Below are 27,266 nucleotides of genomic sequence, written 5' to 3' on the forward strand. Positions count from 1 at the left end.
GTCCGTTTCATTTATACTGAATCATTATGTTACAGTAGAAGTTTGGCAAGTGTGAATAGGAAAATTAAATCATGCACGGAACAACATTTAAATATTAACATTATAATTCCACCAACGAATAAATAAATAAATAAATAAATAAATAAATAAATAATTAAATAAAAAATAAATTAATAATGAATAAATAATAAATAAATAATAAATAAATAAATAAATAAATCTACCAAAAGTGGGTGAATAATATATAAATAAATTATCTAGAAAGTAAGTGTATGCACAATATTGAAAATAATTACATAACACTTAACGGAATATTTACAAGAAATGTTAAACACTACAATACACAAATGTACACCTGTTACAGTTGCCACGTTTGCGCTACAAATGTTACCGAGGAACTTTACTGCTAAAACCTTACAATGTATATTTTAATTCTTCCGTTTAGAACGGAACAGATTTGATGTTCCGCTGTCACAAGATTAAAACGACGAGCAGGTGCTGCAGACTTCCGGCTCGGCCTCCGGGAGTAACAACTCCGACACAGAGATCCAATTCCATCGTCGATACGGCAGAAAAAAAATCGTCTAAAGCCTAGCGTCAAACCGAGTCAATTGCCCCTACTGGCATGTTCCCCTCGGACAACAACATCAACATAGGATCGGAAAACAACAGTCCACTGCAGAAGACTGCGATCTCGTCGAAAGTATTACCCGTGACATCCATTATCGAGGGTTATTGTTTCGATGTCCCGTTCGAGTACGCACGACGTGGTGCCGATTTCCGGCGTCAAATCATCTTCGAAGATGAGAACGAATTGATGCAATTTGCGATCTAGCAAAATTTCGCAAGTGTCCGAAAAAGCGCACTTTTGAGTACTGTGATACCCAACTCGCCTGTTAAAAGCCTGCACGAAAATCTTTTCAATATTTTATAAAAATAAGAATAGAATAAGAATATTTTTTTTTTTTATTAATTCGTTTATTTTTACAGGCTCAGTTACTTAAGTTTAAAGGAGCCGAATTCTTAAATATAATTTTAAAACTATATATATAAACAATTTTCTTACATCTATGGTTAGTAAGGTGGAAAACCGATTACTCGCGGTGTACTCGAGTTTAGGAGGGTGACATATTTTTAGGAGAAGGATGGGATATAAGGAAATTGTAACAATGTTGATGAACACTCAATTTATAAATCTATTCGTATATCTATAGTGTATTTACATTTCAACTTATTCTACTATTTATAGCAAGGGGACGAATTACCCGCAAAGGAAGGGAAGGAGGGTATGAGGATGTAGGGGCAATCACACACGAAGATCTATAGCTTTAAGGAAAACATATATATGGGACATGTAATCAAGGTCTAACCGAGCCAACACATCTCTCACCGGCACATTGGGCTGTCTTCCTCGGGCCCGAAGGGAGTTTTTTAAATTCGATCTGGCGACCAGATACACCTCGCACGACCAAACAATGTGCTCGATGTCGTGATAACCTTGGCCACAAACGCAGAGATTGCTGCTGGCAAGATTGAAACGGAAGAGTAGTGCATCTAACGAACAGTGATTGGACATGAGTCGGGAGAAGGTGCGAATAAAGTCCCGACTCAAGTCCAGACTTTTGAACCACGGTTTGAGGCTAACCTTAGGGATAATCGAGTGAAACCACCGGCCCAATTCATCTTCATTCCACTTGCGTTGCCAGTTAGCGATGGTATTTTTGCGGACTAAAGAATAAAATTCATTGAAGGCGATTTGACGCTGATAAATATCGCCTTCAATTGCACCTACCTTTGCTAATGAGTCAGCCCTCTCATTACCCGGAATTGAGCAATGTGAAGGGACCCAGACAAAGGTAATGACATAACAGCGTCTGGATAAAGCACTCAAAATTTCTCGTATTCTCTCAAGGAAGTACGGCGAGTGCTTTTCCGGCCTCACTGAACGGATAGCTTCGACAGAGCTAAGACTATCCGTTACAATGTAATAGTGTTCAACAGGTCGTGAGGCGACGCTGTCCAGCGCCCAATGAATTGCTGCCAATTCAGCAATATACACTGAGCAAGGATTCTGAAGACTGTGTGAGGTGCTAAAAAATTCGTTGAACACTCCAAATCCTGTGGACTCGTTTATAGTGGACCCATCAGTAAAGTACATATTATCACAATTGATACCCCCATACTTTTCATCGAAGATCGTTGGAGCGATCCTCGATCGTTGGTAATCTGAATATCCATGGATATCTTGCTTCATGGACAGATCAAAATGCACAGAGGAATTGATGTAGTCAGGGAAACAAACACGGTTGGGAATATACGAAGAAGGATCAACCTGCATGGAGATGAATTCATGATATGAACTCATGAAAAAATTTAGCTCGATCAGCTGCTCAAAATTTCCGATCACCAATGGGTTCATGACCTTACACCGGATGAAGAACCGAAGAGATAATAAATTGAAGCGATCTTTTAGTGGGAGTAGGCCTGCCAAAACCTCGAGACTCATGGTATGCGTTGAGGGCATACATCCCAACGCGATACGGAGACAATAATACTGAATTCGCTCGAGTTTAATGAGGTGTGTTTTGGCAGCTGATTGAAAACAGAAACTGCCATACTCCATCACTGAGAGAATAGTTGTTCGATACAACATTATAAGATCTTCTGGGTGGGCTCCCCACCAGGTGCCGGTAATTGTACGGAGAAAGTTTATTCTTTGTTGGCATTTTTTACTCAGATACCTAATATGGGCCCCCCAAGTACATTTGGAGTCGAACCAGACCCCAAGATACTTGAATGACATAGCATGAGTGATCGGTTTACCCAAAAGTTGAAGCTTTGGTTTTGCTGGTCTATGCTTCCTAGAAAAAAACACCATCTCTGTTTTCTCCGTGGAGAATTCGATCCCTAGCCCAATGACCCAGGTTGAAAAATTGTTCAAAGTATCTTGTAAGGGTCCTTGCAGGTCGGATTCGTTTGATCCTACGACAGACACCACTCCATCATCTGCAAATTGTCTTAGGCTGCAATTTTGTGTAAGGCAATTGTCGATGTCGCTTACATAGAAGTTGTACAAAAGAGGGCTTAAACATGAGCCCTGGGGGAGGCCCATGTAAGAGACCCGACTTACTGCCGAATCTCCGTGAGAAAAGTTCAAATGTTTCTCACAAAGCAAGTTATATAACATATTATTCAATAGAGGCGGCAGACCCCGAGAGTGTAATTTGTCCGACAAAACCTCTATTCAAACAGAATCGAAGGCCCCCTTTATGTCCAAGAATACTGAAGCCATTTGTTTTTTTTCGGCGTAAGCCATTTGAATTTCTGAAGAAAGCAACGCAAGACAATCATTCGTCCCCTTGCCCCTGCGGAACCCATATTGTGTATCTGAGAGTAGGCCATTCGTTTCAACCCATCGATCAAGGCGAAACAAGATCATTTTCTCCAACAATTTCCGTATACAAGACAGCATTGCTATTGGGCGGTATGAATTGAAGTCGGACGCGGGTTTTCCGGGTTTTTGAATAGCTATAACTCGTACTTGTCTCCAGTCATCTGGAACAATATTATGCTCCAGAAACCGATTGAATAAATTCAACAAGCGATGTTTCGCCACATCAGGGAGGTTTTTCAGCAAGTTGAACTTAATTCTATCCGATCCCGGAGCAGAATTGTTACATGAAAGGAGAGCAAGAGAGAATTTTACCATCGAAAACTCGGAATCAAGATCGCACCTACCTTGTGGTATATCTCGAACAATTTTTTGCACAGGAGCGGAATCAGGACAAACCTTCCGTGCAAAATTAAAAATCCATCGATGTGAATATTCTTCGCTTTCATTCGTTGAAGAGCGATTTCTCATGTTTCGAGCCACTTTCCATAATTTTTTCATTGACGTTTCTCGTGACAAACCTCCCACGAAATTTCGCCAATAAGCACGTTTTTTCCCTTTGATTAAGTTTTTAAATTGATCTTCAAGGGCTAAATACGTTTGAAAATTTTCAGGGGTTCCACGTTTCCGAAAAGCTTTAAATGCATTCGATTTTTCTACATAAAGCTTGGAACATTGGCTATCCCACCATAGATTGGGAGGCCTTCGGGAAATGGTGGAACCTGGGATGGGTTTTGTTTGAGCGCGAACCGCGCTGTCATAGATCAAACGAGAAAGGAAGTTATACTCCTCCAATGGAGGTAAACCATCTCTGGAATTGATGGCTAGAGCAATCGCGTCCGCATATTTTTTCCAGTCAATGTGTCTTGTGAGGTCGTATGCAATGTTTATTGATTCAGAAGAATTCAACCCATTGGTGATAGAAATCTTGATTGGCAAGTGGTCACTACCGTTGGGATCCTGGATTACATTCCACTTGCAATCTAACGATAGTGAATTCGAGCAAAGCGAGAGGTCAAGAGCACTTGGGTTAGCAGGAGGTTTAGGTACACGTGTTGTTTCCCCAGTGTTCAAAACGGTCATATTGAAGCTGTTACAAAGGTCATATATCAACAATGAACGATTGTCGTCGTACTGTTCCCCCCAGGCAGTTCCGTGAGAGTTGAAGTCTCCCAAGATCAATCGTGGCTCAGGAAGGAGTGAGCACATGTCATCAAGTTGTTTGCGGCTAACCGCAGCTCTCGGAGGCCAATACAAGCTGACAATACAGAGGTCTTTGCCTCTGATGTTTGCATGACAAGCAACAGCTTCGATCCCTCCAATAGGTGGAAGGTCAATTCTAAAAAATGAGTGGCACTTATTGATCCCCAAAAGCACCCCTCCGTATCTATCATCACGGTCCAAGCGTATAATATTAAAATCGTGGAAAGAGATATCATCTCGCGAAGAAAGCCAAGTTTCGGACAGAGCAAAAACATCACAATTGTAGTTATGAATTAAAATTTTGAATGTATCCAATTTAGGGATAAGACTACGACAATTCCACTGTAAAACAGTAATAACTCCGACCTCTCTATTTGAATTAGACATCAAGACAGATAATCATTGCAAGGAGGGGCCATGTTTGCATCAATTGTTGCAAAATTGTCTTTAATACTGGAAGCATTGAGATGACAAGGGTTCAGATGGAGTCGGAAACATTAAAACACTTGAAGATTTGGTCCAAAAGGTCAGACAACTTTATAAATCCCGATTGGGAAGTTGAACTGGACGGAATAACAGGGACAGTTGGGGTTTTTGATGTCCCCTCGAGTGCTGGGCCATTCGAAAGTGAATTATTCCCACGGAAACCAGGAGGAACCTGATTTTGCTTGTCCGCTGCACTCGATTTTTTAGGCATGCTAACAGGGGGTATCACCGGAGGGGCTTGTCCTTGAACTTTGGGAGTGGTCACATTTTTGCGCCGGGGATTCCCTTGGAAAATGAACGGTGTGCCCCCGTTAGCTGTGTCCGCTTCTATTTCGTCAACGGGCAACGTGGCGAAGACATTTTGTGTGTTGATTGGTTGTTGTTGTTGGGCCAGTGGAGAAGCGCCCTTTAAAATATCCGCAAAAGTGCGTTTCGAGCGTTCCTTCAAAGAGCGCTTCTGTTTCTCCCAGCGACTCTTGTAATTTTCACAAACTGAGAGCTCGTGTGGGGATCCCCCGCAATATGGACATTTATGCTCAGTCGCACTTCCCTCATGTTGCTCTCCCCAAGTGGCACAGCGCTCCTTGTTGGCACAATAATCCGAAGTGTGACCAACTGACTTGCATTTGTTGCAAGTCATGGGCTTTGGCACGAAAAGTCGCACAGGTAGTCTCAATTTGTCCACCATAACGTAGTCAGGGAGGGCGGCACCAGCAAAGGTGACTCGAAACGAGTCGGACGGCGTAAATTTAGTTTGGTCCCCATCATGGGAAAGTTTCCCGAGTTGGCGACAGTCCAAGATTTTCACTTCCATTGAGGGGAGCTTCTTGAACTTGCCTTTTCCTTCTGCTTTAATTTGTTCGCTCGTCAGACCCGTTTCAGTTATCACCCCCCCAATTTCTACGTTATGGGAGGGTATAAATGTTCGATATTCGAGAGTGAAATGTTGATCAGCAACAATCTCGTTTGCATGTTTCCGTTCATTCACGACAACTCGCAATTTGTTCGGTCTAACCCTGCGAATTTCAGATATAGAAGTATATCTGGCCAGATCTTTCATGATCTGAATCACGTTAAGGTTTTTTCCTTTCGGTTTTGGCCGGAGGAAAACAACCCAAGGGCCAGTTCCAGGTGCATCTTCTGGATAAACTCTGACACGTGGAGCGGTGACAACAGAGGGGGAAGACGAGGATGAGGACGAAGACGAGGATGAGGATGAGGACGAGGACGAGGATTGGGTTGGATCGGAAGCATCAGAAGGGGGAAGCGAAATCGATTATGGGAGAGGGGGAGTGGAAGTAACAGTGGGTTGAGAAGGGAGGCTTGCAATTTTCTTAGAGGGGGGCTTGGTAGGATGAGCGGATTCGTCCCCAGAAGAATTATCTTCCTTATGAGGGACTCGTTTATGTTTTTTCCCAGATCTTGTATGAGATTCATTATCGGAGATCTCCATCTCTGGAGATCCTCCACTATTCTCCATTTTACAAAAATTTCTGTCTTATTTCTAAATTATTATTGATTTTAACAATAATCTTAATATATAAGTTGTTCCAATAATGCGCTCTACTGCCCTAATCAGGGAGAGACAGAGGCTACGCGCTACGGAGACAACACAATAGCGCAAGAATAGCTTACGCAGCCACGTGATGATGAATCCCGTTTGCGACAGTCACGCGATGGCGATCCCGTTATGCCGAATCAGTTCAACAGCCGCAATCCGGCTCGCTGCAAGAGCGCTGCTTCCTTTGTTCCTTCGTTCCACTTCACAAAAGGTCAGGTCGAAAGCGGACAGCAATGACCTTCACTCGTACACGATTCACTCGTACCAATAGCACAATAGCAAAAGTGGCAACGCACAATACCGACACTGAACTTTACTCGTCAAGAGTTGGATAGCGAATGGAGAATATTAATAAGAATAAAAATATTTGAAACAAAAATTCTATTGAACCAATGGAGGGCCAACAAATCTGCCATTACTAAAGCCGAAATTGAGCCAACACTGGACTTACAAACCATTTGTTTGACATTTGTGTCTATTTTTTTTTTCGTAGGATGTACCAATGATTAGTAGGGTAGAAAATGACTAGCGAATTGGTAATATTTACCAAAAAATTGGTCATATACCTAGCAGTGCGGACTGAATCAAAACGGCTGTCAAAAAAGATCCAATTGAAATGTCAAAAGAGATCCAACGATCAGGAGTGTTATTTTTCTTATGATAATCAACACTATAAAAGAGGTATTGTTGTCAAGGGCAAAAATAATTAAAATTATAAAATGACCGAACTACATTTTTCCGTCAATTGTTCAATTAACCATTGCATCTCTGAAAGAGCATCTAAGCCTTTCACTGAGAAACGCATTTTTAATGTCCCCTCTCTTTGACATAACGTTTTTTCCGAACGAAATAAAAACAAACGAAGTCAGAGTCACGTAAATGTTTACTCCTGCGATTTGAAAATATTCGATAAAAAGTGGAAAGAAGAGATGCCAGATGATTTTTAGAAAAAGTCTGTAAAAACATGTGAATGTCTGTTAAAAATGGGGAAAAGTCTGTAAAAGTTTGCAGATCTATAGAAATGTCTTTTAACGTTAATTTTCACATATTCATTAATACTTTGTACATCGCGCCAAACCAATATAGTGGTTCTCAGATCTTCGTCAAAAGTTGTAATTTTGTTCTTTATCGCAAAACATTAGACTCGTATTTTTTTAATTTTTCATTAGGGTGCCCATTTCCATTTTAGGGTGATCCAAAAAATCATTTTTTCCACTTTTTCCCAAAATGACTTTTTTCAAAAATTTATAACTTTCGAACCACTTAACCGATTTAGATGATCGACACATCAAATTGAAGCCAATGAGTTTTATTTGAGAAATATTGAACTTGTAGATAATATGGATCCTATTTTCGTAATTATTGATTGTAGTCGTTTTTTAATGTTTTCATGGTTTTGGAATAGGGGGCACCATATTTTTTTATATTTTTTCTTGAAAGCTTAGAATTTTTTTTCATAAAATATCTTGATATCAGATATGCTATTTTTTCGTTTTTGAAATATGATTTTTCAAAACTAATCGATGGTTCGAAAAACAATTTTCCCCATTTTTCCCATTACAAAAAGTCATAACTTTTGAACTATTGGACCGATTCATATCATCGGTATATTAAATTGAAGCTTACGAGTAATTTTTCTTTGAAAAAATATTCCTTCTGCGAAAAAATTGAATTTTTGCTTTTGTAATTATTGATTGAGTTAGTTTTTCATAGTTTTCTCGGTTAAAGATAGGAGCGCTATATTTTTTTATATTTTTTATGGAAAGCTGAGGATTATTTACCTAGCATATCTCGATATCAAAGATGCTATAATTATCGTTTTTAAGTTATAATTTTGTAAATTTAACATTTAACATATTCATATGTGACTAAACTAGACCTATGCTACTAGAATCCAATCTTCCCGCAAGTGTGATATTATTGGCTTGGCTTATTGGCTTCAATTTAATATATCGATCATCTAAATCGGTGTATTCAATTTAATCAAATGTTATGATTTTTTGCAGAAAGTTATTTTTGGACAAAGGGGGAAAAATGATTTTTTGAACCACCAGTGAACTTTGAAAAATCATATCTAAAAAAACCAAAAAATAGCATCTCTGATATCGAGATATGTTATGTAAAAATTCCTCAGCTTTCAAGAAAAAATATAAAAAAATATAGCGCCAAAGTCATAAAAATGAAAAACGACTAAAATCAATAAATACTAAAATATAATTATTCTTTTCGCAAGTTAAATATTTTTTAATAAAAGGCTAGGTCATTAGTTTCAATTTTATATGTCGATCATCTAAATCAGTTCAGTGATTCAAAAGTTATTAATTTTCGTTTGTCATTTTTGGGAAAAAGTGGAAAAAATTGATTTTTCGGACCACTTAATAACTTATGTGTTGTAAGTGTGTTTAAATGTTTCAACGATCTACATATACATACATACACATACATACGCGTTGTTAATTTTTATAAAATTCATTATTTCTTCGTTGATATATTGGACATCCACCAAGGCTTGCGGTCTTGTCGTTGATGAAATTTATAAGAAAATGCAGTGTATACCATCCGCCATGCAAGGTTATACAAGTTTTAGATCACCACACGGCCATGAACCATGTCTGTGGTAACAATATCGAACAGTAACCCATATTTCGTCATAAGCAGACCCAAAAGCGAATGTAAATTGTTGAAAATAGAATGAAAATTTTTATTCGATGTTGTTCAAATACTTAGAAGACATAGTCCTGACCCTAACTTAACTATTTTCAATAAATCTCCTTGCATTTCAGCAAAACAATCTTATCTAGAACAGAAAATAATTATCAGAGACAATTTTCGTTCAAGATTTTTCCTTAACTGCATAGAATGCAATTTTTCATTAATTGTTTATAACCGTATGCTCTCTTTCGTCTGCAATGATGTCAGGGCAAAAGTACTTATGTGTATGAGTTCCAAACTTTATACACACCAGATGGGCCAACCAGAAAGACTGCCGGGCCGCTGATTGAGTATCGCTGGTCTAACGTCATGTGTATTGATATAAACTAAATATAATAACTTTTCTGTATTAAAACTGTGGAAAAATGTCATATGGTGAGTCAAATATTTTTGATGTGATGGATAGAGCCTCTTATTTTTCAAAAACCTGTGAAATATTGTTATATCCAAAAAGTCTAAAACAAAAATAGAAAGTGTTTTACAGAAATGTCTGTAAATTTACAAACATATTTGTAAATCTGGCATCTCTGGTGGTCTGAGAATTTATTGCAAGAAATCGCTTGAAAACATGCATGAATTTGCTTGAAAATGAAGTAAATTGAGTCCGCACCACTTAGGTCATATGTACTAAATTTTCCTCTCAGAGTACCAATCTATAGTCATTTTCTACCGTACTAATAAACATATATGTCAAGCAGAACCATGATTCGTAAGCCCAATATCGGCTACATTTTCCCCCAAAAATGCACGTATTAGAATTATATCCTTTTTATACCTCCGTATTGCCTTATGGCAACAATACAAGTTTTCAGATATGACAAGATCCATGTTTACTAATGTTATCGAGCAAAATATACTAACCGTTGGTAGGGATGCCGGTTTGTTGACAATATGTACAAAAAAAATAGTACATTTTACTAATGTTTGCATTACCAAATGTATTTGGTAGTTTTCGACCGAGGATTTTTCTAAGTGCAGGTAAAAACAATATTTTTTAACAACTTGGTCATTAATGGGTTAAGCACCTGTCGTGTTCCCGTTTAAGCATCGTTGAATTCCAGTGACCGTTTCTGCTAACTTTATTCTAGAGACTGACGTTCCATCGAACTAGTGGCATGCATCAGCCAAAGAGATATTCTTTAATTGCTCATTTGTCTCATTTTTATTAGCTGATACTCTTTCGGACCAATGGTGCCAATGTTTCCGAATTATTTTACTTTTACTTCTAATGCATCCAGATAATTGTAAAAGACATTTGGCAACGTTGATCCGAACAGAGACAAATTAGAGCTTTTCTCATTTCGCTCTTATATTATTTTCTCTCCTTATTTGTTAAGGAATGTTCTCACGACTTGCTTGCGTGTATGGGTAATCCAAGAATTCACTTGCATACAAAGCCAAAGCTTTACCAAAGATCATGAACAGATGAAACAAAAGGATTTTGTAATCGATTTACATTTACATATACCTATATTTCAATTATTTCGCATTTCTTCTCTTATCTTCATCTCATCTCCTACAGCACCATGGACCAAGGCACCTAGAAGTATATCCTAAGGTGGGCCAACTTGCTAAAACCACTCTTCTGCCATCTTGGAAGTGTACTGGCTCGCTCGTGATCAGTCTTTCTCTTTCACACTCCAAGCAAATAATTTCCCCTTCTACTTTCTTCCGTACTGTTTTCATATACCGCTTCCCTAATCACGAAACGTCCTCACCTTAGTATATACTTCTAGGGGCCTTGCCATGGACACTAGACAACCTTCATTACACGACCTTTTGCTCGGTCGTACTTTTGTTACAGTACTCCTACGTATGTGTTCACTTTTTGGCATTGTTTCAATCAATTCAATGGAGAATGGGAAAAAATTGATGGAAAATGGTGAAAACTGAGAGTTGTGTATTATGTTTCGCAAATAAATCGAAGTGGTTTCTGGATATATTTTGTGAGGAGAATCAATCGATGAATATTTCCCCAATTATTTCAAAACATTTGTGGTTTGACGTAAGCGATATGAGTTTTAAACAGACGGAGTCGTTCTAATTTATTTATTTTGTTTCAGTTGAAGCCTTCCGACCAGTGTTATGTGTGTGCCGAATGCTGGAAGAATGTTTACGATTTTCATTTGTTTTATTGTAAATTAGAAAAAATACATTTGGATAACAATGAATCCAATCCTAAGTCTACTCAACCGGGTGAGGACCATATCATTATCCATAAATGATATTCACTAATTCCTTCTATTGCAGACTTTGAGTTCCATCCTGTTGACGAAGTAAAGATCGAGCCACTTGATGATTACGAAACTGAAAAATCAGTCATCACGACGACTGACCCAACAAGTGCAGGAGTCGGAAATGATTCATCTGAAGCAGATGAACTGTTAAAAAGACGTTCGCCCACAGCTTCTACACAGAAGCCGGTGATCAGTGAATCAGAATCAGGGGAAGACGATAACGATTTCCTAGCCGAAGATGGTCCTGATTATATCGACGACGACGACGACGATGATGATGATGATAATGAAACTGATGTGAAATATGCTACCGTAAAACAAACAGAAACCCCCAAAACCAGCAAACGACGAGGAAGACCGCCAAAAAATGCAGCCTCCAAAAAAGATTCGGAAACAGAAATCGATGCATCTGAATATGGCCAATGTTCGAAGGATGGTGAGAGAAAACATAAATCGAAAAGACGGAAGAGATTCAAAAAAGAATCTAGTGATGAAAGTTCAGAATCTGACTCAGGCTCCAATTATGGCGACCGAAGGAAAAGTTGTGGAAAACGTACAAGAGATGAGAGATTGTTCTCATATATTTCGGAATTTATTTGCTACATTTGTCCTGAGCGAGTGGAGTTCGAACGGTTTCATCATGCAAACTTGCACTATCGTGAAGTCCACCAGGAACCGGCGTATTTGAAATGCACGAAATGCGATCGAAAATGTTTCTCTCCGGGTGGATTTATCAATCATATGGAGACTCATGATGACCCGGAAAAGAATAAGTAATAACAGATTTATTAACCGTGATCCGGGTGTTCATGTTATTATTTTTCGCAGGTGTCCCATTTGTGGCAAAGTCACAGACCAGAGAATAACACTCAAAAAGCACATGAGAGCCCATCGTATTCAGATGGAGGAAACATTACCTTTCGCCTGCAGCCAATGTCCGCGTCGGTTTGATTTGGAGAAGGCCAGAGATAAGCACGAACGGCTACACGGAAGAAAGTTTGTAGTGAAGCGAGAGAAGGGGCGCGATGAAGAGCTGATAGCATTCTACAAGAAAATTTCGTGCGACATTTGTGACGAGGAGAAAAACGATCACATTACATATGACAACTTTTGGGATCTCAAAAATCATATGAATTCCGAGCACAACAAGACGCCCTATCTAAAATGTCCAGTCTGCTTCAAGAAAAATGTCTGTCGGCAGCAGCTGATAGTTCATATCGAAGTGCACGAGAATCCGGACAAATACAGGTACCGTTTATTCGTCGTAAAAATTGTATGTACCGGTAGCAGCGGCGTAGTGATGGTAGGCAGTGCCCCCGGCAAACTATGAAAATGGCGCCCCAAAAAATACCATTTTTTTCGCATTTTAACACGTTTTGAGATTGTGATATTTTGAGTAAACTACTCACTTATACCAATGTTCACTTCTAGCTATTTATTCGTATTTAGAAGTCAGAAATGAAGAAATACGAACTCCGCTTATTCTCTAGTCAAATTTTTGCCTTGCGTGTTTTAGCTGGAGCAAAATGATCATCAATTGCATCTAAATCAAGGTCTGTTAGCGATTCTATCTCGATCGAATTACCAAGCCATTGAGTACGATCTACGCAGATACTTTTTAATCAGTTTAATCTGGTTGAAAACGCGTTCGCACGATGCCACTTTTAACAAGAAAACTCGTTGCGCCGTGTCGATGTTAGGATAAACTGGCTCGAGAGAATATCTGAGAATAATGTTCAAGATGCCTAAAGGCGTCGAAGAGTTCAGGTCAGGCAATATGTCCTTCATCTGCCGCTGGAACACTTCTACCTCTGAAACAAGTTCCTCTGCATTAACATCTGAAGAATATTTCCGTCCGAAATTCGGCGCAGATCCATGCTCATAAAACCAGTTTCAGTTAGAATTTGGTCACATAAAGTAGGAATATTTCTCAGCATAGGAATAACGTACAAGAAAAAGAAAGGTGTACTTTTGTAGGTTTCTTAATGATCTTTAAGAGAAAAACATGGAAATTATTCGTCAGCTGTTCGAATGAATTTTCGAACTTTTCGTGTGATACTACCCATCATTTTTTAAATAGTACTGCTGGTAATCATATTTGCTATCTTGTTCTTTTTCCATTTGAGTTGTTTTTATGGTTCTGCCACATTTCTTCAGTTTGCCTTTGATAATTGCCCAATATCTCTCGATGAGACGAAAATCCGTACAATTTGGAAATGAAATCTATCTTATTTTCCTTGTATCACTTGACGACATCCCGGCTGTAATGGCAGCTTGCCAAGTCAGGCCAGGACTTCACCGAACGTTTGTGTAATCGAATGAATGGTAAAATCCTGTTCTGAAGACATTCCTCCTTGTAAACTTTTCCATTCATTGTTGCCCTAGTAATGGAAGCCTTTGTCTTCTCTCCACAACTACAACAAATTTGAAACTGCCTGCAATATCCCATCCACGCTTGGCAAAGTAATAGTAAGTTGTCCGAAATCCATTTTTACGTATGTTTCATCGTCCATCAAAATGCATCTTTTGTACTTGGTCAACACTTGCTCGTATAGCTTCCTTGCACGGGTTTTAGCAACCGTGCTTTGTTTCAGCGTCCTGTTGGGGTGTTTGGTGGCATGATACGACTGCAAGCCTTCTCGCATCCAAATTGGCTGAACTGTACTGTGGCTCGTCGTGAACTTTTTCGCCAAATCCCGCAAGAAGAGCCCAGGATTATTGTGGACTGTTCGACTCACCTTTGCTCGTAGATTCCGGTTATATGTTTCATCTCTTCGCCTGATTGATTTCGTCCGATCCAACGTAAGGGTTCCCCGGTAACGTTTGAGTACGATACTTACAGTTAATTTTGGAAATTTTCATTAATTTTACGATCTTTTCTCCTGACCACGTCGGGTTCTCAAAAATAAAAAAAATTACTACTGAATGAACAAACCATCCGAGTCAAAACGCTATCAATAGTTTCTCGATATGACAACTAGGGACGCTGCTGTGAATAAAAATAAACGACCAAATTCTATCTGAAACACACTTTAGATGTTATAGTCCGTCTCCCGTTATAAATGAAAAATCTGTTGCTATATCCGCTATAGTTTCTCCGTGCTGCTCCAATGCAATATTATTTACTCAAATACAGAGATAACCTCCAGCCGAAAACTATCTTCACTCGTTAGAGGTGCTGTGGAGTTTCGTTCTTCGTGGTCGAATAGCTTCAAAATTGTCTGGGATACCAAGTTGAATACACTTTTCTTTTGCTTACTGAATGTCATGATTAGATGCCTCCTTCTTCATCTCCTCGAATGATACACGCAAGGCTTTAAGGAATTTACTATCTACGTCTAAGGTCATTCTTTTTAACCCTTTCACGTACAACATCGAGTCTCACTCGATATGAAATTATTGTGCCAAAACGTACAATATTCAGTCTCTCTCGTGGTGCGCTTGCATATCACAAGGCGCTAAGACGCTCAGTAGAGTAGTAAAATTATTCAATGCGTGATCCATCGAAGCGTTCGCATTTGGTCCGCTGTTTTGAAAATTAAATCGTACGGGAAGGGGTTAATTGTAATGATCCATTCACTTTGTCTATACTATTTAGGATACTTTCCCAATATTCCAGAAGACAAAGAAATTCAAAATCTATTTGATTCAGTAAAACTTCAGTCCCGTACACGGTGGCATTGTTGTGTTTGATCGAATCTTTCAAATCAGTGAGAACAAAAAAGATGAAATAAATGAACCTTTTCAACGCTAATATCGTTGAATCCAAGACGATAGAGCTTAGCTATTGCAATGTCGTGGTTGATTAAATCGAACGTTGCAGAAAAATCGGTGTACACCGCATCAATTTGATTTCGAGATTCTAGAGAGCGGGTTATGTACGAAGTATACAGAACGAGATTTGTAGTCGTTGATCTTATAGACATGAATCCATGTTGTTCATCTGCAATGTAGCTATTGCAAGCATGGAAAATGTAATCCAAAATAATTATCTTAAATAATTTGGAGATAGCTATTCAATTGAAAGATGAAATAGAATACGGGGAATAAATTCCTATCGAAAATTCTTGGATTTAGGCGCTCCAAAGAGATAGCGCCCCGGCAAATGCCAGGAAAATCTCCGGCATCCCTCGCCGCGACTTGAAGATGATCCGAGTAGCAGCGTCTCGGATATGCAGGGACCTTTTGGTGCGGACGTTACACTCCCACAGGAACTTCTGGATCACCGCTGCAGCCTAAGGACGAAGAGCCAGATAGACGATGCAGAAAATCGGAACTCTGTCATAGCCACCTGTGGTAGTGCGAACGATACATCCCCACCGGTACTGCCGGATAACCCCCGGCGATAGAGAGCGGAGCTTTCGACTGGAACGCGGAAAACTCGACAGATTTTCTGGTGAGAGCATGCGACACTACCATGCCGAGGAAATTAGACCCTAAGAATAAACGACGCCCAGTTTACTGATGGAACGAAACACTCCGCAGCCTTCGCGCTAGTTGTCTTCGAGCCAGAAAAAGGGTCCAACGAGTGAGTAATAGCGCTGACAGAGACGAGCGTAATGCGGTACATCGAGCAGCTAGAGCCGCTTTGAAACGGGAAATTCGAGCAAATCTAACTGTTTTAAGGAATTATACCGAGATGTAGACGCCAACCCAACCCGAAGAGAATGCCACTGAACGTTCACGAGTCTCCAACGAGGAACTGGTAGCAGTGGCGAAAAGACGGCCTTGAAAGTGGCGATAGAGACGTTCTCGGACATTTTCAGGACAGTGCTACAGAAATGTCTGGATGACGGTTACTTTCATAAACAGTGGAAGATACAGGAGTTAGTGGTGCTGCCGAAACCAGGAAAGCCCCCGGGAGCACCATCATATAGGCCTATATGCCTGCTGAATATGCTCGGAAAACTCCTGAAGTGCTGAAAGGCGTGAAGGTCGTGGGCTTCGCGGACACCGTCGCACTAACAGTGACAGGAGAAACGCTCGAAGAGGTGAAAATGCTAGCAACCGAGTCCATCGTTACAGTACAAAACTGAATGCAAGCAGCGAAACTGCGGCTTGCTCACAACAAAACGGAAGTGCTGTTGGTGAGTAACTGCAAAGCCGTGCAGCAGATGGAAATTACAGTCGGTGAACACGTTATCAAAAATTAACAGCGTATGTTGAAGTACTTGGACGCTATGATCGACGACCGACTAAATTTCAACAACCACGTCAACTACAACTGCGGGAAAGCAGATGCCGAACAACGCTGGACCCTGCAGTAGCGAAAGGCGTCTTACAGCTACTGTTTCCACGTCAATTCTCCGGTACGGATCGCCTACCTGGTCTGCGGCACTCGAAACCAATCGGAATCGCAGAAAACTGAGCCGTACGTTTCGGCTCATGGCGATGCGAGTTGCGAGCGCGTACAGGATGATCTCGTTGGAAGCAATATGCGTTATCGCCGGCATGTTCCTGATAGGCATCACCCTGGCGGAAGACGGTGAATACTATATATGGTAGAAAACCAGCGGTATCCGAAAAACAGCGAGAGCAGGGCATTATTGGAGTGGTAGCAGGAATAGGACACGGCGGAGAACGGCAGGTGGACGTATGGGCTCATACCGGTACTACCGACCTGGGGTGACATTTCACGTTTCGAAACGAGTGATTTTTGTTCGTTTCGACCACTTTTGCCATTATGAATTTCGAAGCGAGCTCGAAACGAGCGAAATGAGTTAGGCAGTAGTAGAGTTTCGAGCAAAGTTTGACATTACGTAACATTGTGTTCGAGCATTTTTTAACTCGAAAAGAGAACAAATGTCGTATGGGAAAATGCTAGTGAAACGTTGATTTTAATACTAACCTTACATCAAGGAAAATTTCAATTACATTTCCTTTGGTTTTGACGTACCAATTTGTACGTATTTACAAGTGTGTGAGTATGTACAAGTATTTGTACAAGTGTGTGAGTATGAATACAATACTTTTATTTCAGCACTATGGAATTACGAAAAAATACAATAAGCATCATATTTGCAGTACATTTGTTCATTTTCCGTATGCCTAGGAATGGGTATATTAGTACCATCAGTACACAGGGTATCTTGAATTTGTCGAAGAAATATTGGTTTGTTTCATTAATCCATGTTGTATCCAATTCGATCCATTTTTCGCATAAGCTTCTTTCAGAAGTGGTATCATTTCATTGAACACAGATGAAACTGTTGGTTGAGCCATACCAAGTGAAAAGTTTACCAGAAACGGCTGCTAATTTCAAAGCTGCAGGAGTGGCAGTACTTCTGAAAGTTGTTTTGAAAACGGTTGTATCAAAAATATTTTTAAATGCTTCTCGGCTAAATCTGGTATACTGCCGAACCTTGAAACAAAAGAATAACTATTATCATTTATATCGGAGATGTATATGAGCCAAACTCACTCATTTTCACTTAGCGAAAGAGAGTCGCTTTTATCGCCCCAACTCCCGCCTCTGTGAATAAGCGTGCTCTCTTCTTTACTATCGCTGTCGTCAAAAAATATTTCGCGATCTTTTCTGTTTAATCACAATTCTAATATAATGTCAAATTAAATATAATATCAATCTAAATTAAATTGATATTTGCAATAGCTGTGGATTTTGCTTTGTTTACAAACCCAAAAAATTGACATTTCTCTTCGAAACAAATTTTGCTCGAAATCTAGTACACTGAAAATATTAACTCGAAAAAGATACATAATACTAAAATCAATTCGATTCGAGTTTGAGTTATCTCGATTCGAAATGCGCAATTTCACCCCTGGTTTAACAGGAAGCACGGAGAGGTCAACTTTCACTTGACGCAATTCTTGTCCGGACATGGCTGTTTCAGGCAATATTTATACCTGTTTCAGGCAATATTTATACTCTATCCGGAGTGTGGAGATGTGGTGGAAACACCGGAACACGTCGTTTTCGTATGTCCCAGATTCACCGCGAGGTGTTGCCTGCCCTTCATAATGGGAACATCGTGGAGGAAATGTGTCGTGACGAGGGCATCTGGAACGCGGTGAACAGGTGAACATACTGGCGACATAGAATGTAAGCGTAGTTTCGAACATCAAAATGCCTGCAGAAAATACCTGGGGTGGCATTTCGCATTTCGAAACGAGGGATTTTTGTTCGTTTCGACCACTTGCCATCATGAAACTCGAAACGAGTGGAATGAATAAGGCAGTAGTAGAGTTTCGAGCAAAGTTTGACATTACGTAACATTGTGTTCGAGCAATTTTCAACTCGAAACGAGAACAAATGTCTCGATAAGAAATGGTTGATCGTCGTGTGGGAAAATGCTAGTGAAATGTTGATTTGCTAAACCTTACATCAAAGAAAATTGCAATTGCATTTCCTTTGGTCTTGACGTCTATTTGTACAAGTATGCAGTGTTTGGATTTCGATCAAAATCGAATGATACACAATGTGTCATGCAAGTAAACTCTCACGAACATATAACCAAATATGAGAGGATCATTCAGATACTTGTATGTATGTCAGCAATCACTTTTGTAACATTTAGTGATTAAACTAGGAGAGGAACGAAGACTGTTGTTTGCATATTCGAGCTGTATCAAACATGGCACACTATTTTCGAAGCCTACATACAAGTTTGAACCGCATATATCGTCCCATTTTACTATAGCGAAACCCACTGCACAGACAAGTGCAAAGCAATAAATGATACAAGAAAAATTACGTCATCATTACGTCACCATTTACGGAGAGCAGCGAATGGGAAAAGAGATAAAACGCGAGAGTTTTTGCTTCTCACTGGAGCGGTGTTGCTAGTAAAACTATGCGGACTATATGAATATACACATTTCAAGGGATAGAGGCGTTAAAAATGGAAAATATAATCTGACTACCCTTCCCTTAGCCTCTATCGAGCTAAATAATCATATAGTTTGCACTCTCTGAGACTTAAAAATCAGGATCTGCTACATTAGCTGAATATGAATCTTTCGCTTTGCGTTGTCCGTACGATCCTGCTGTTTCATGATGCATGGAAAGGTCGGTATGCATATGTTAGAGGCAAAGAAGAAAATAAGCTTTCTGCACCGAAAGCGTATAGGATAGCTTTGCTTGCATGCTGGTGTGCAATGAAGTGCGAGCCGATGCAGAGTTGTCTCTTTCTCTTTTGTGTCGTGATTTGCAGCACATAACAACAATAGAATACCGCTGGGGGAAATTCTTCTTGAAAGATCATATTTGAACGAACGAAAGCGATTTTTTCAATGAGTGGATCATTTGGCAAACACTGCAAGTATGTGAGTATAAATACAATACTTTCAGCACTATGGAATCACAATTCATTTATTCATTTTCCGTAGGCCTTAGAATGGGTATATGAGTACAATCAATACACCGGGTATCTTGAATTTGTGGAAGAAATATTGCTTTGTTTCATTAAGCGATGTTGTATCCAATTCGATCAATTTTTCGCATAAGCTTCTTTCCAGAAGTGGCATCATTTCATTGAACACTGATGATACTGTTGGTTGAGGCATACCAAGTAAAAAGTTTTCTCCTTCATTACATTGATTTGGTAAGGCCAGAAACCAAAAGATTCAAAACGGCCGCTAATTTCAAAGCTGCAGGAGTAGTAGTGAAAGTTGTTTGGAACACGAAATATTTTGAAATGCTTCTCGACTAAGTCTGATATACTGCCGAAACCTTGAAACAAAAGAATAATTATTATCATTTATATCGGAAACGTATATAAGACACTCACTCATTTTCACTTAGCGAAAGAGTCACTTTTATGTCCCAACTCTCGCCTCTGTGGAATAAGCGTGATCTCTTCTTCACTATTGCGAGCGTCAAAAAACATTTGGCGATCTTTTCTTTTTAATCACAATTCTAATATAATATCAAATTAAATTTGTTTTTCGGCATTGATATTTGCAATAACCATGAAGTTTGCTATGTTTACAAACCCAAAAATTTGACATTTCTCTTCGAGACAAATTTTACTCGAAATCTAGTACACTGAGAATAATAACTCGAAAAAGATACATAATACTAAAATAGATTCGAGTTTGGATTATCTCGAAACGAGTTACTCGTTCCGAAATACGCAATGTCACCCCTGATTGTGGACTGGAAGGATGACACTGCGAGGATCGTTTCTTCAGAGCGAGTGTTAAGGAAAGTCGTCTAATCGGTGCATACCCACGTGAGTAGCTGGATGATGGAGGGCACTCACAACGGAACGTGAATGAGATAGATAGAGAAAAAGGGTATAAACAGCGCTATTCAGCGCTGGAGACTCTTGAAGTGCATGAGCACAGCCGCCCCCGAAGTAGTCGCCTAGATGTGGTCCCGGGGGGGAAGATGGCAACAATTAGAAAGCTTGGTTTTAGTGGGTGAGAGTCCCACTCGACGTCTGGGTTAAACCTTCCCAGATAAGGCTGATAAAGCGTTCCTAATCTATTTAAAAAAAACAACCCCGGCACCGGGCGAAAGTGGCTTCCGTTGTACGAGAAATCCGGACGCACAAGGATGACATCACCCGTTCCCTAACGGACCACGTGGGAGTCGTATGTGATCTCGGGACTCACAAGAGCGGAAAAGATTACTGAATGTTCAGTAATGACGATGTACTATTCCGTAACCTGAGTGAAGTTGAAGTTGATAACTGGCTATGACACTGGCTAAGATACAAACTATGAACTAAATAAAAACAAACTGTAAACTAATTCTATGAAATACTTTCCCATAGAATGTTGGTACATTTCAAATTACACGCACGATTTTTTTCTAATCTCTGGGAGAGGAGCTAGAATATACACCAAGGTCCCATAACAATGCACAATGTTAATTTTGTTTTCTTTCGGTAGATGTGATATTTGCGGGGAAGTGTACCAATTCCTGGAGAAACACAAGTTCAAAGTTCACGGACGTGAAGCAGAAACGGACGATAAAAGCTATAGTTGTGAGCACTGTGGTAAAATGTTCCGTTGCGAAACCAACCTCAAGAATCATATCGATCGTGTGCATGGTGTTAAGGATGTAATGTGCGGCATATGTAATAAATCGTAAGTTTGCTACAACCATCGATGTGTGATATTTTATTCTACTTTATTATGAGTTATAGATTCAGCAAAAAGGCAATCAGTGCTCACAAGCGATCAGCTCATAGTGATGAGATGTTTATGTGCGAACAATGTCCGAAGATGTTCAAAACTCGTAGCGGTCTGGAATCGCACAAAAGTGAACACGATGTTGAGCTGCGAAAGCCAGTAAAATGCGAACTATGTGGCAAAGAGATGCGTCGAGGTGCAAGCTTGACGAAGCACATGAAGGTGATTCATTCACAAGAAGATCCAGTTAATTGCAATATGTGTGGCAAACAGTTTCGAACCAAGTTCCACATGACCCGTCATCGTACCAACACCTGCTCTGCAACGATAGACTCAAGGCCCTTCAAATGTGAGGTTTGCGGAAAAGGATTCTCAATGCGGCTTACAATGACCGAACACATGACAACACACACAAGGACAAGTTTGTACCAGTGTGCATTCTGTTTCAAAACTTTTGGATATATTTCCAATCTATATAAGCATCGCAAAAAAGCCCACCCGGAGGAGTGGCAAGAAGTTCAAGCTAGACCTGAACAAGGAATAGCTACCGTTATAGAAATGAGAAACTAGTTTAAGCCCGATTGAAATCAAAGAGTGATCATAGTTTTAGTGTTGCTAAGTTCAAGTGATGAGATGTGTTGTAAATATACAGGGCATCTTGTTTTTTAACACAAGCAAAATAATACAAATATCAACAACATACACCACACGAATATTTTACCGAAACTCCATTCCATAATTCCGCAAAATCAACGCCCACTTTATATCAGTTATGAAAAATTTAGTATCTTTGATTTATATGAAACGTGAAACTTGATTTTTTTTCAGCGGAGCAGTTAATACTGTAAGTAAAAACAACCAAAAAACAAAGTAAAGTGATATTGCTGCATGATAACGCTCTATCATACTACAAAATCGGAAGTGATAAAATATATCCAGATCACTATCGAAGATTTCAATGCTCGGATTGGTAAAGAGGAATAGTTCCAACCGGTAATTGGTATATATATGTATAGTTGGCTAATGAAAACGGCCTAAGCTTCATCGATTTCGCTACCTTCAAAAATATGATTGTACGTAGTACGATTATCTTCCAACACTAATTTCTCCACCGATACACCTGGAGAACATCCGATGTAGCATAGTCTAAGAAGAACCATATTCTGATAGATGGTCGGCACTTCTCGGACATAACTGACATCCTTAACTGACGAACCTATAGAGGCGCAAACATCGATTCGGACACTACTCAGCAAATACGCGTTGTAAACAACAGCGCGGTTCAAGCAAGCAGGTGTCGCCGAAAACGACGCACATTCGCTCGAAGAATGGACGGGAATGGACGAACGTGACGAATTCACTTCCTCTTGAAAATTGTTGCAACATGATTAAAACAGCCATCAATAGCGTAGCGGAGACACTAAATATAGATACAGACAAAATACCCATTACGGAAAAGATCAACAGCGTCTAGCTCGTAATAAGCAATGTGGAAAAATGTTGCACATTTCGCTCGAGTGCGCCGGTCAACGACGAAACGAATGCATGAAGATCCATTTCCATATCCTGTTCGTAAAAAAGTAAAGCAGGTTGTCGACTACCTGGGAAAAGTTTGAAAAACATTGAAAACCAATTCCATGGAATTTGGAACACGAAATTCCGTCACCAATCAGGGAGAAATGCAATTCCACCGATTAGTATTTTTATTACTGACTCAATTAAAGTGAATTTAAAAGTTAATGATACCAAAAAAATGTATTTGAATAGTTTGACTATCTGTAGGTTTTTAATTATATGTTGTTCGCTTTGCCTGTTGGTGAAGTTAGTCCTTCCGAAGGGAATCCAGAATAGGGGTGGAAATCATAAAGTTAACTGGCAATCTTCCCGACCACCAATTGAAGAAAGTAAAAATCGCTCTAGAAAACAACTGCTACTTTCCAGATAACTTTGAACTGTATCAATAAATCCATTTTTTTAATCATTTAACACGCTTCTCAGTCGTCGATTAACTCAATCAAAAATCGCAAACAATTCATTTATTGGAAGATATCATCATACGTTCATAAAATTTATTGTTTTTTGCTAAATAAATGTTTTAAGAATTACAACTACAGAACAAGTGAAAAATTTCATTACTGCTCTATATATGGAATTTCTCTAAAAAATTACCGGTAAATCGGGGAATTTTTTTCGGTCTTTGAGTCGATATCCTGTAAAATTAATAAATGAATGTATGTTGAATGAATGTGTGAGTATGAAATCAACAGAGAATGAAAAAAGTTCGAGCTTAATTTATAACCACCCTAATTCTGGAACACGATCGGGTTTGAAATTAGCAGGAAGTTTCATCTGTAACGAACGAGAACGACTTGTGAAATCCATCCGAGATTCAAATATTCTGAATACAGTGGAATCCGTTTATAATGACATCGAAGGGAATTGACAAACACGTCATAATAAGCGGACGTCATACAAAGAGTTTTGTGATATTTTTATATAAATATGTACTTAAATATTTTAATAAGGCTTATAAAATAAAACTAAAAATTACACGTAATATGTACGATACATGTATTATGTATTGAAAAAATTTCCAGATTTCCGGTGCTACTAAAGAATCTGAATTTAGGTTTCGTGGCCACAAAGATAAAGGGACGTCATCTTCTTCATCAAAATCATGTTCTGCTATTTGAACAGGTAACTCGTCGTGGTTTTCAATGAATCCTGCATGTTTGAAACAGTTGTGAATGGTACTTTGTGACATTTTATGCCAGGCATCATTACACATCAGAATTGCATCTAGCACCGTTATTTTTGTAGACGATTCATTACCATCAAGACAATTAATCATTTCGAGCACTAAGTTCTTTCTAAAATTAGATTTGAGTGATCGTATTGTTCCCTGATCCATTAGCTGTAGCACTGATGTTGTATTCGACGGAAGAAAAGCAAGTGTTATAGACCTTAAATCAGTAACTTTTGGATGCGCCGGGCAATTATCAACCAACAATAAAATATTTTTCTTCTTCTTCACCAAATCCCACCGATCCCAATCACGAAGCCATTTTTCAAAAAGTTCTGACGTCATCCAAGTTCTACGATTGTTATAGCGAATTCGTTTTTAAAACTGAGTCAGTGCCAAACTGACTCTGTAATAAAAAAACGTTTTCAGTTTCACGAATGCGGTGGTTTGTTGGTGTGCGTTATATAGTCTGATTTGTTTATATTTACGACGGCAAATGTACAGTGCGACGTCTGGTGGTGATATTAGTGCTTGGGAGGTAAATTGTTCTCCATCAGATCAGAAGGGCCAAGTGCAGTGTAAACATATAAAAGTTTGAATGAACATTTTTACTTAATATTGTTTGATTACCTAACACATGTAGTTCTGACACTCACTTAACCATTTGTCGATGCATTTCCTGTTTGTTCCACAAATAATTACTATTATAATATAAAACCATCATTAGACACAGTTTTCGTTCAATATTCTGCGATATCGGAAAAAAACTTTTATTTAATCACATAAAATAAATATTCGATACGTTAAAGTAAATTTTCATTCATAATTTTGATTTTGAAATTTATTCCACCTGAATATCCATCATTATTTTCACCTCCCAATGAAAGCACACGTAGCTTAATGCCGTCTACTCTACTCTTCAAAATCAGAATCCGAATTGGATTACGATTCCAATAATACAAAAGCAAAAGCAGCAGGTTTTCCATTTTCATAGTCTTTATTTTTAGATTTTCCAAAACAATATTCGGAACTTGACAGTTCAGTATAGTTGTATTGGTGAACCCGAGTGCCAACCCGTGAAACATCTCAGTGCGAAACTAAAGGTGGCCGTACACTGTTTGCCCGGAGGTCAAATATTTGATATTTTTTGACAGATAAGGTTTGATTTGATATTTGTACAAACACTATTTTGTTTGCCACTCTTCAATTTTAAACAGTAGTAAATAATATCAAACACCGAACATGGAAAAAAAATCAACTGAAATATCCAAGGTAACCTAACCATGTACCGACAGGTTCGAAGAACAGACTGAAAAAATATTTTAGGCATCCAATAATTGAATATTTGCTTGTCGTGTTTTGTGTAGAATATATTTGATCAGTACACGTTGACCAAATTTTATCTGTCAAAAAGAGTCAAATATTTGGCTTCGGTCAAACAGTGTATGAGCACCCTAACAGCTTTCGGGGCGAACTAGTGCGACACTGAGTGCGAAACTGAGTGAATAAAAAAACGTTTTGACAGCAATTAGTGCGGCACTGAGGTTGAAACTGAACAAAAACGAATTCGCTATTAGCATAATCGACAGGTAACGATTTGACACTGCTAAAACATCTAGGTTGTTGTGACTTTCCAATAACGAGCAATTTCTTTTTCTCTGTGCCACTCATATTTGCTGCTACCATAACGGTTATTCTATCTTTCGACAACTTGCCTCCACTACAATTCTCACCTTTGAATTTTAAAGTTTTGTCCGGCATCAATCTGTAAAACAGTCCAGTTTCATCATCATTAAATATCTCATCATCAGAAAATTGTCTACGTAGATTCGGCCACACAGATATCAACCAATTTATTGTTGAGTTTTGATCAACAGATGAAGATTCACCAACAATTTTCCCCGCCACAATGTTATGTCGAACTTTAAATCGACTGATCCAGCTTGCAGAACAATTGAAGTCAATAATACCGAAACGAGCGGCAAAAACTTTTGCTTTTTCTTGTAGCATAGCACCGCTGACAGGTATTCCTTTGTTTCTCGTGATTTGGAACCACTGAATTAATGCTTGATCAACATTTTCTTGTCGCGATTTTCGAAGCCTCTTCGGTTTCAAAACATTCGAATTGAACGATTTGCAACGCTTAATCCGGTTCTTGTTTTTGAAAATCATTGAGATTGTCGAATGACCCACGCCGAATTCCTTCGCGAGCGATGAGTTCGTTTCTCCATTTTCTAATCTGCATATTATTGCATCTTTCTCCTCAATCGTGAATGCTTTACGGCGTTGAGATGACATTTTTCCACAGAATAACTCTAAAATCAATGCGTGACCTGTAACCGTCAATTAGGGGAAAAGGGGAGAATTTGGACCACCTAAGTGAATCACCTAATATTTCCAAACCAATACGGTGTAAATAAAAAATGTCACATTGTATACTGAGCTACAGTCTTCCGAAAAACACTTACACATGTCTACGCGATGTGAAAATTCCATGTTTTTGTTTGAATTCGAACATGATTCTCGCTAGTGTTGAGTGTCTATCCCCAACACGAACAATGATACACAAACAAAGACATGTGAAAACAAACACGATGTTTATAATTCAAGAACATCATGTACAAACATATCACCCGATGTCGCAGTATTCATTGCTTTCGTTTCGTTTCTTTTCATACACGGAAAGAAATTATTCATCCCAAAACATTTCTTCGTAGAATACTTTTTCACAGAAACGAACTTTAAATTTAGTTCGCATTTCAAAAATTGCACGAACTAAGAGGCTATAAGTTCATGCACCAAAATATATATTTTTATTAAGGCTCATATGGCGTC

The 27,266-nt window shown here is 39.0% G+C and overlaps 2 protein-coding genes across 2 annotated transcripts; one reads left to right on the forward strand and one right to left on the reverse strand.

The window, feature by feature from the left end:
• The first annotated feature begins 11,085 nt into the window (after positions 1-11,085).
• Positions 11,086-22,388, forward strand: LOC129780477 (zinc finger protein 708-like). Its single transcript, XM_055788794.1, has 6 exons — positions 11,086-11,358; positions 11,417-11,549; positions 11,604-12,363; positions 12,419-12,838; positions 21,446-21,643; positions 21,703-22,388. The coding sequence occupies exons 1-6, from the start codon at positions 11,233-11,235 to the stop codon at positions 22,256-22,258; spliced, it is 2,193 nt and encodes a 730-aa protein (XP_055644769.1). The 5' UTR covers positions 11,086-11,232; the 3' UTR covers positions 22,259-22,388.
• A 1,574-nt stretch (positions 22,389-23,962) lies between these two features.
• On the reverse strand, positions 23,963-26,117 carry LOC129780481 (tigger transposable element-derived protein 4-like). Its single transcript, XM_055788800.1, has 2 exons — positions 26,008-26,117; positions 23,963-24,795 (listed from the first exon to the last, which is right to left on the reverse strand). The coding sequence occupies exons 1-2, from the start codon at positions 26,115-26,117 to the stop codon at positions 24,216-24,218; spliced, it is 690 nt and encodes a 229-aa protein (XP_055644775.1). The 3' UTR covers positions 23,963-24,215.
• Positions 26,118-27,266: the final 1,149 nt, after the last annotated feature.

This window comes from Toxorhynchites rutilus, chromosome 3 (assembly GCF_029784135.1).
Source record: "Toxorhynchites rutilus septentrionalis strain SRP chromosome 3, ASM2978413v1, whole genome shotgun sequence".
In the NCBI taxonomy this organism is placed as follows: Eukaryota; Metazoa; Arthropoda; class Insecta; order Diptera; family Culicidae; genus Toxorhynchites; species Toxorhynchites rutilus.

Bases quoted from the DNA above. Each gene is read 5' to 3' on its own strand.
- LOC129780477 (XM_055788794.1), top strand. From the start codon at position 11,233: ATGGTGAAAACTGAGAGTTGTGTATTATGTTTCGCAAATAAATCGAAG. The intron at 11,359-11,416 runs GTAAGCGATATG...ATTTTGTTTCAG, and splicing joins CAAAACATTTGTGGTTTGAC to TTGAAGCCTTCCGACCAGTG. The intron at 12,364-12,418 runs GTAATAACAGAT...TATTTTTCGCAG, and splicing joins GATGACCCGGAAAAGAATAA to GTGTCCCATTTGTGGCAAAG.
- LOC129780481 (XM_055788800.1), bottom strand. From the start codon at position 26,117: ATGGTAGCAGCAAATATGAGTGGCACAGAGAAAAAGAAATTGCTCGTT. The intron at 24,796-26,007 runs TAATAGCGAATT...ACGAATTCGCTA, and splicing joins TCGTTACCTGTCGATTATGC to TAACAATCGTAGAACTTGGA.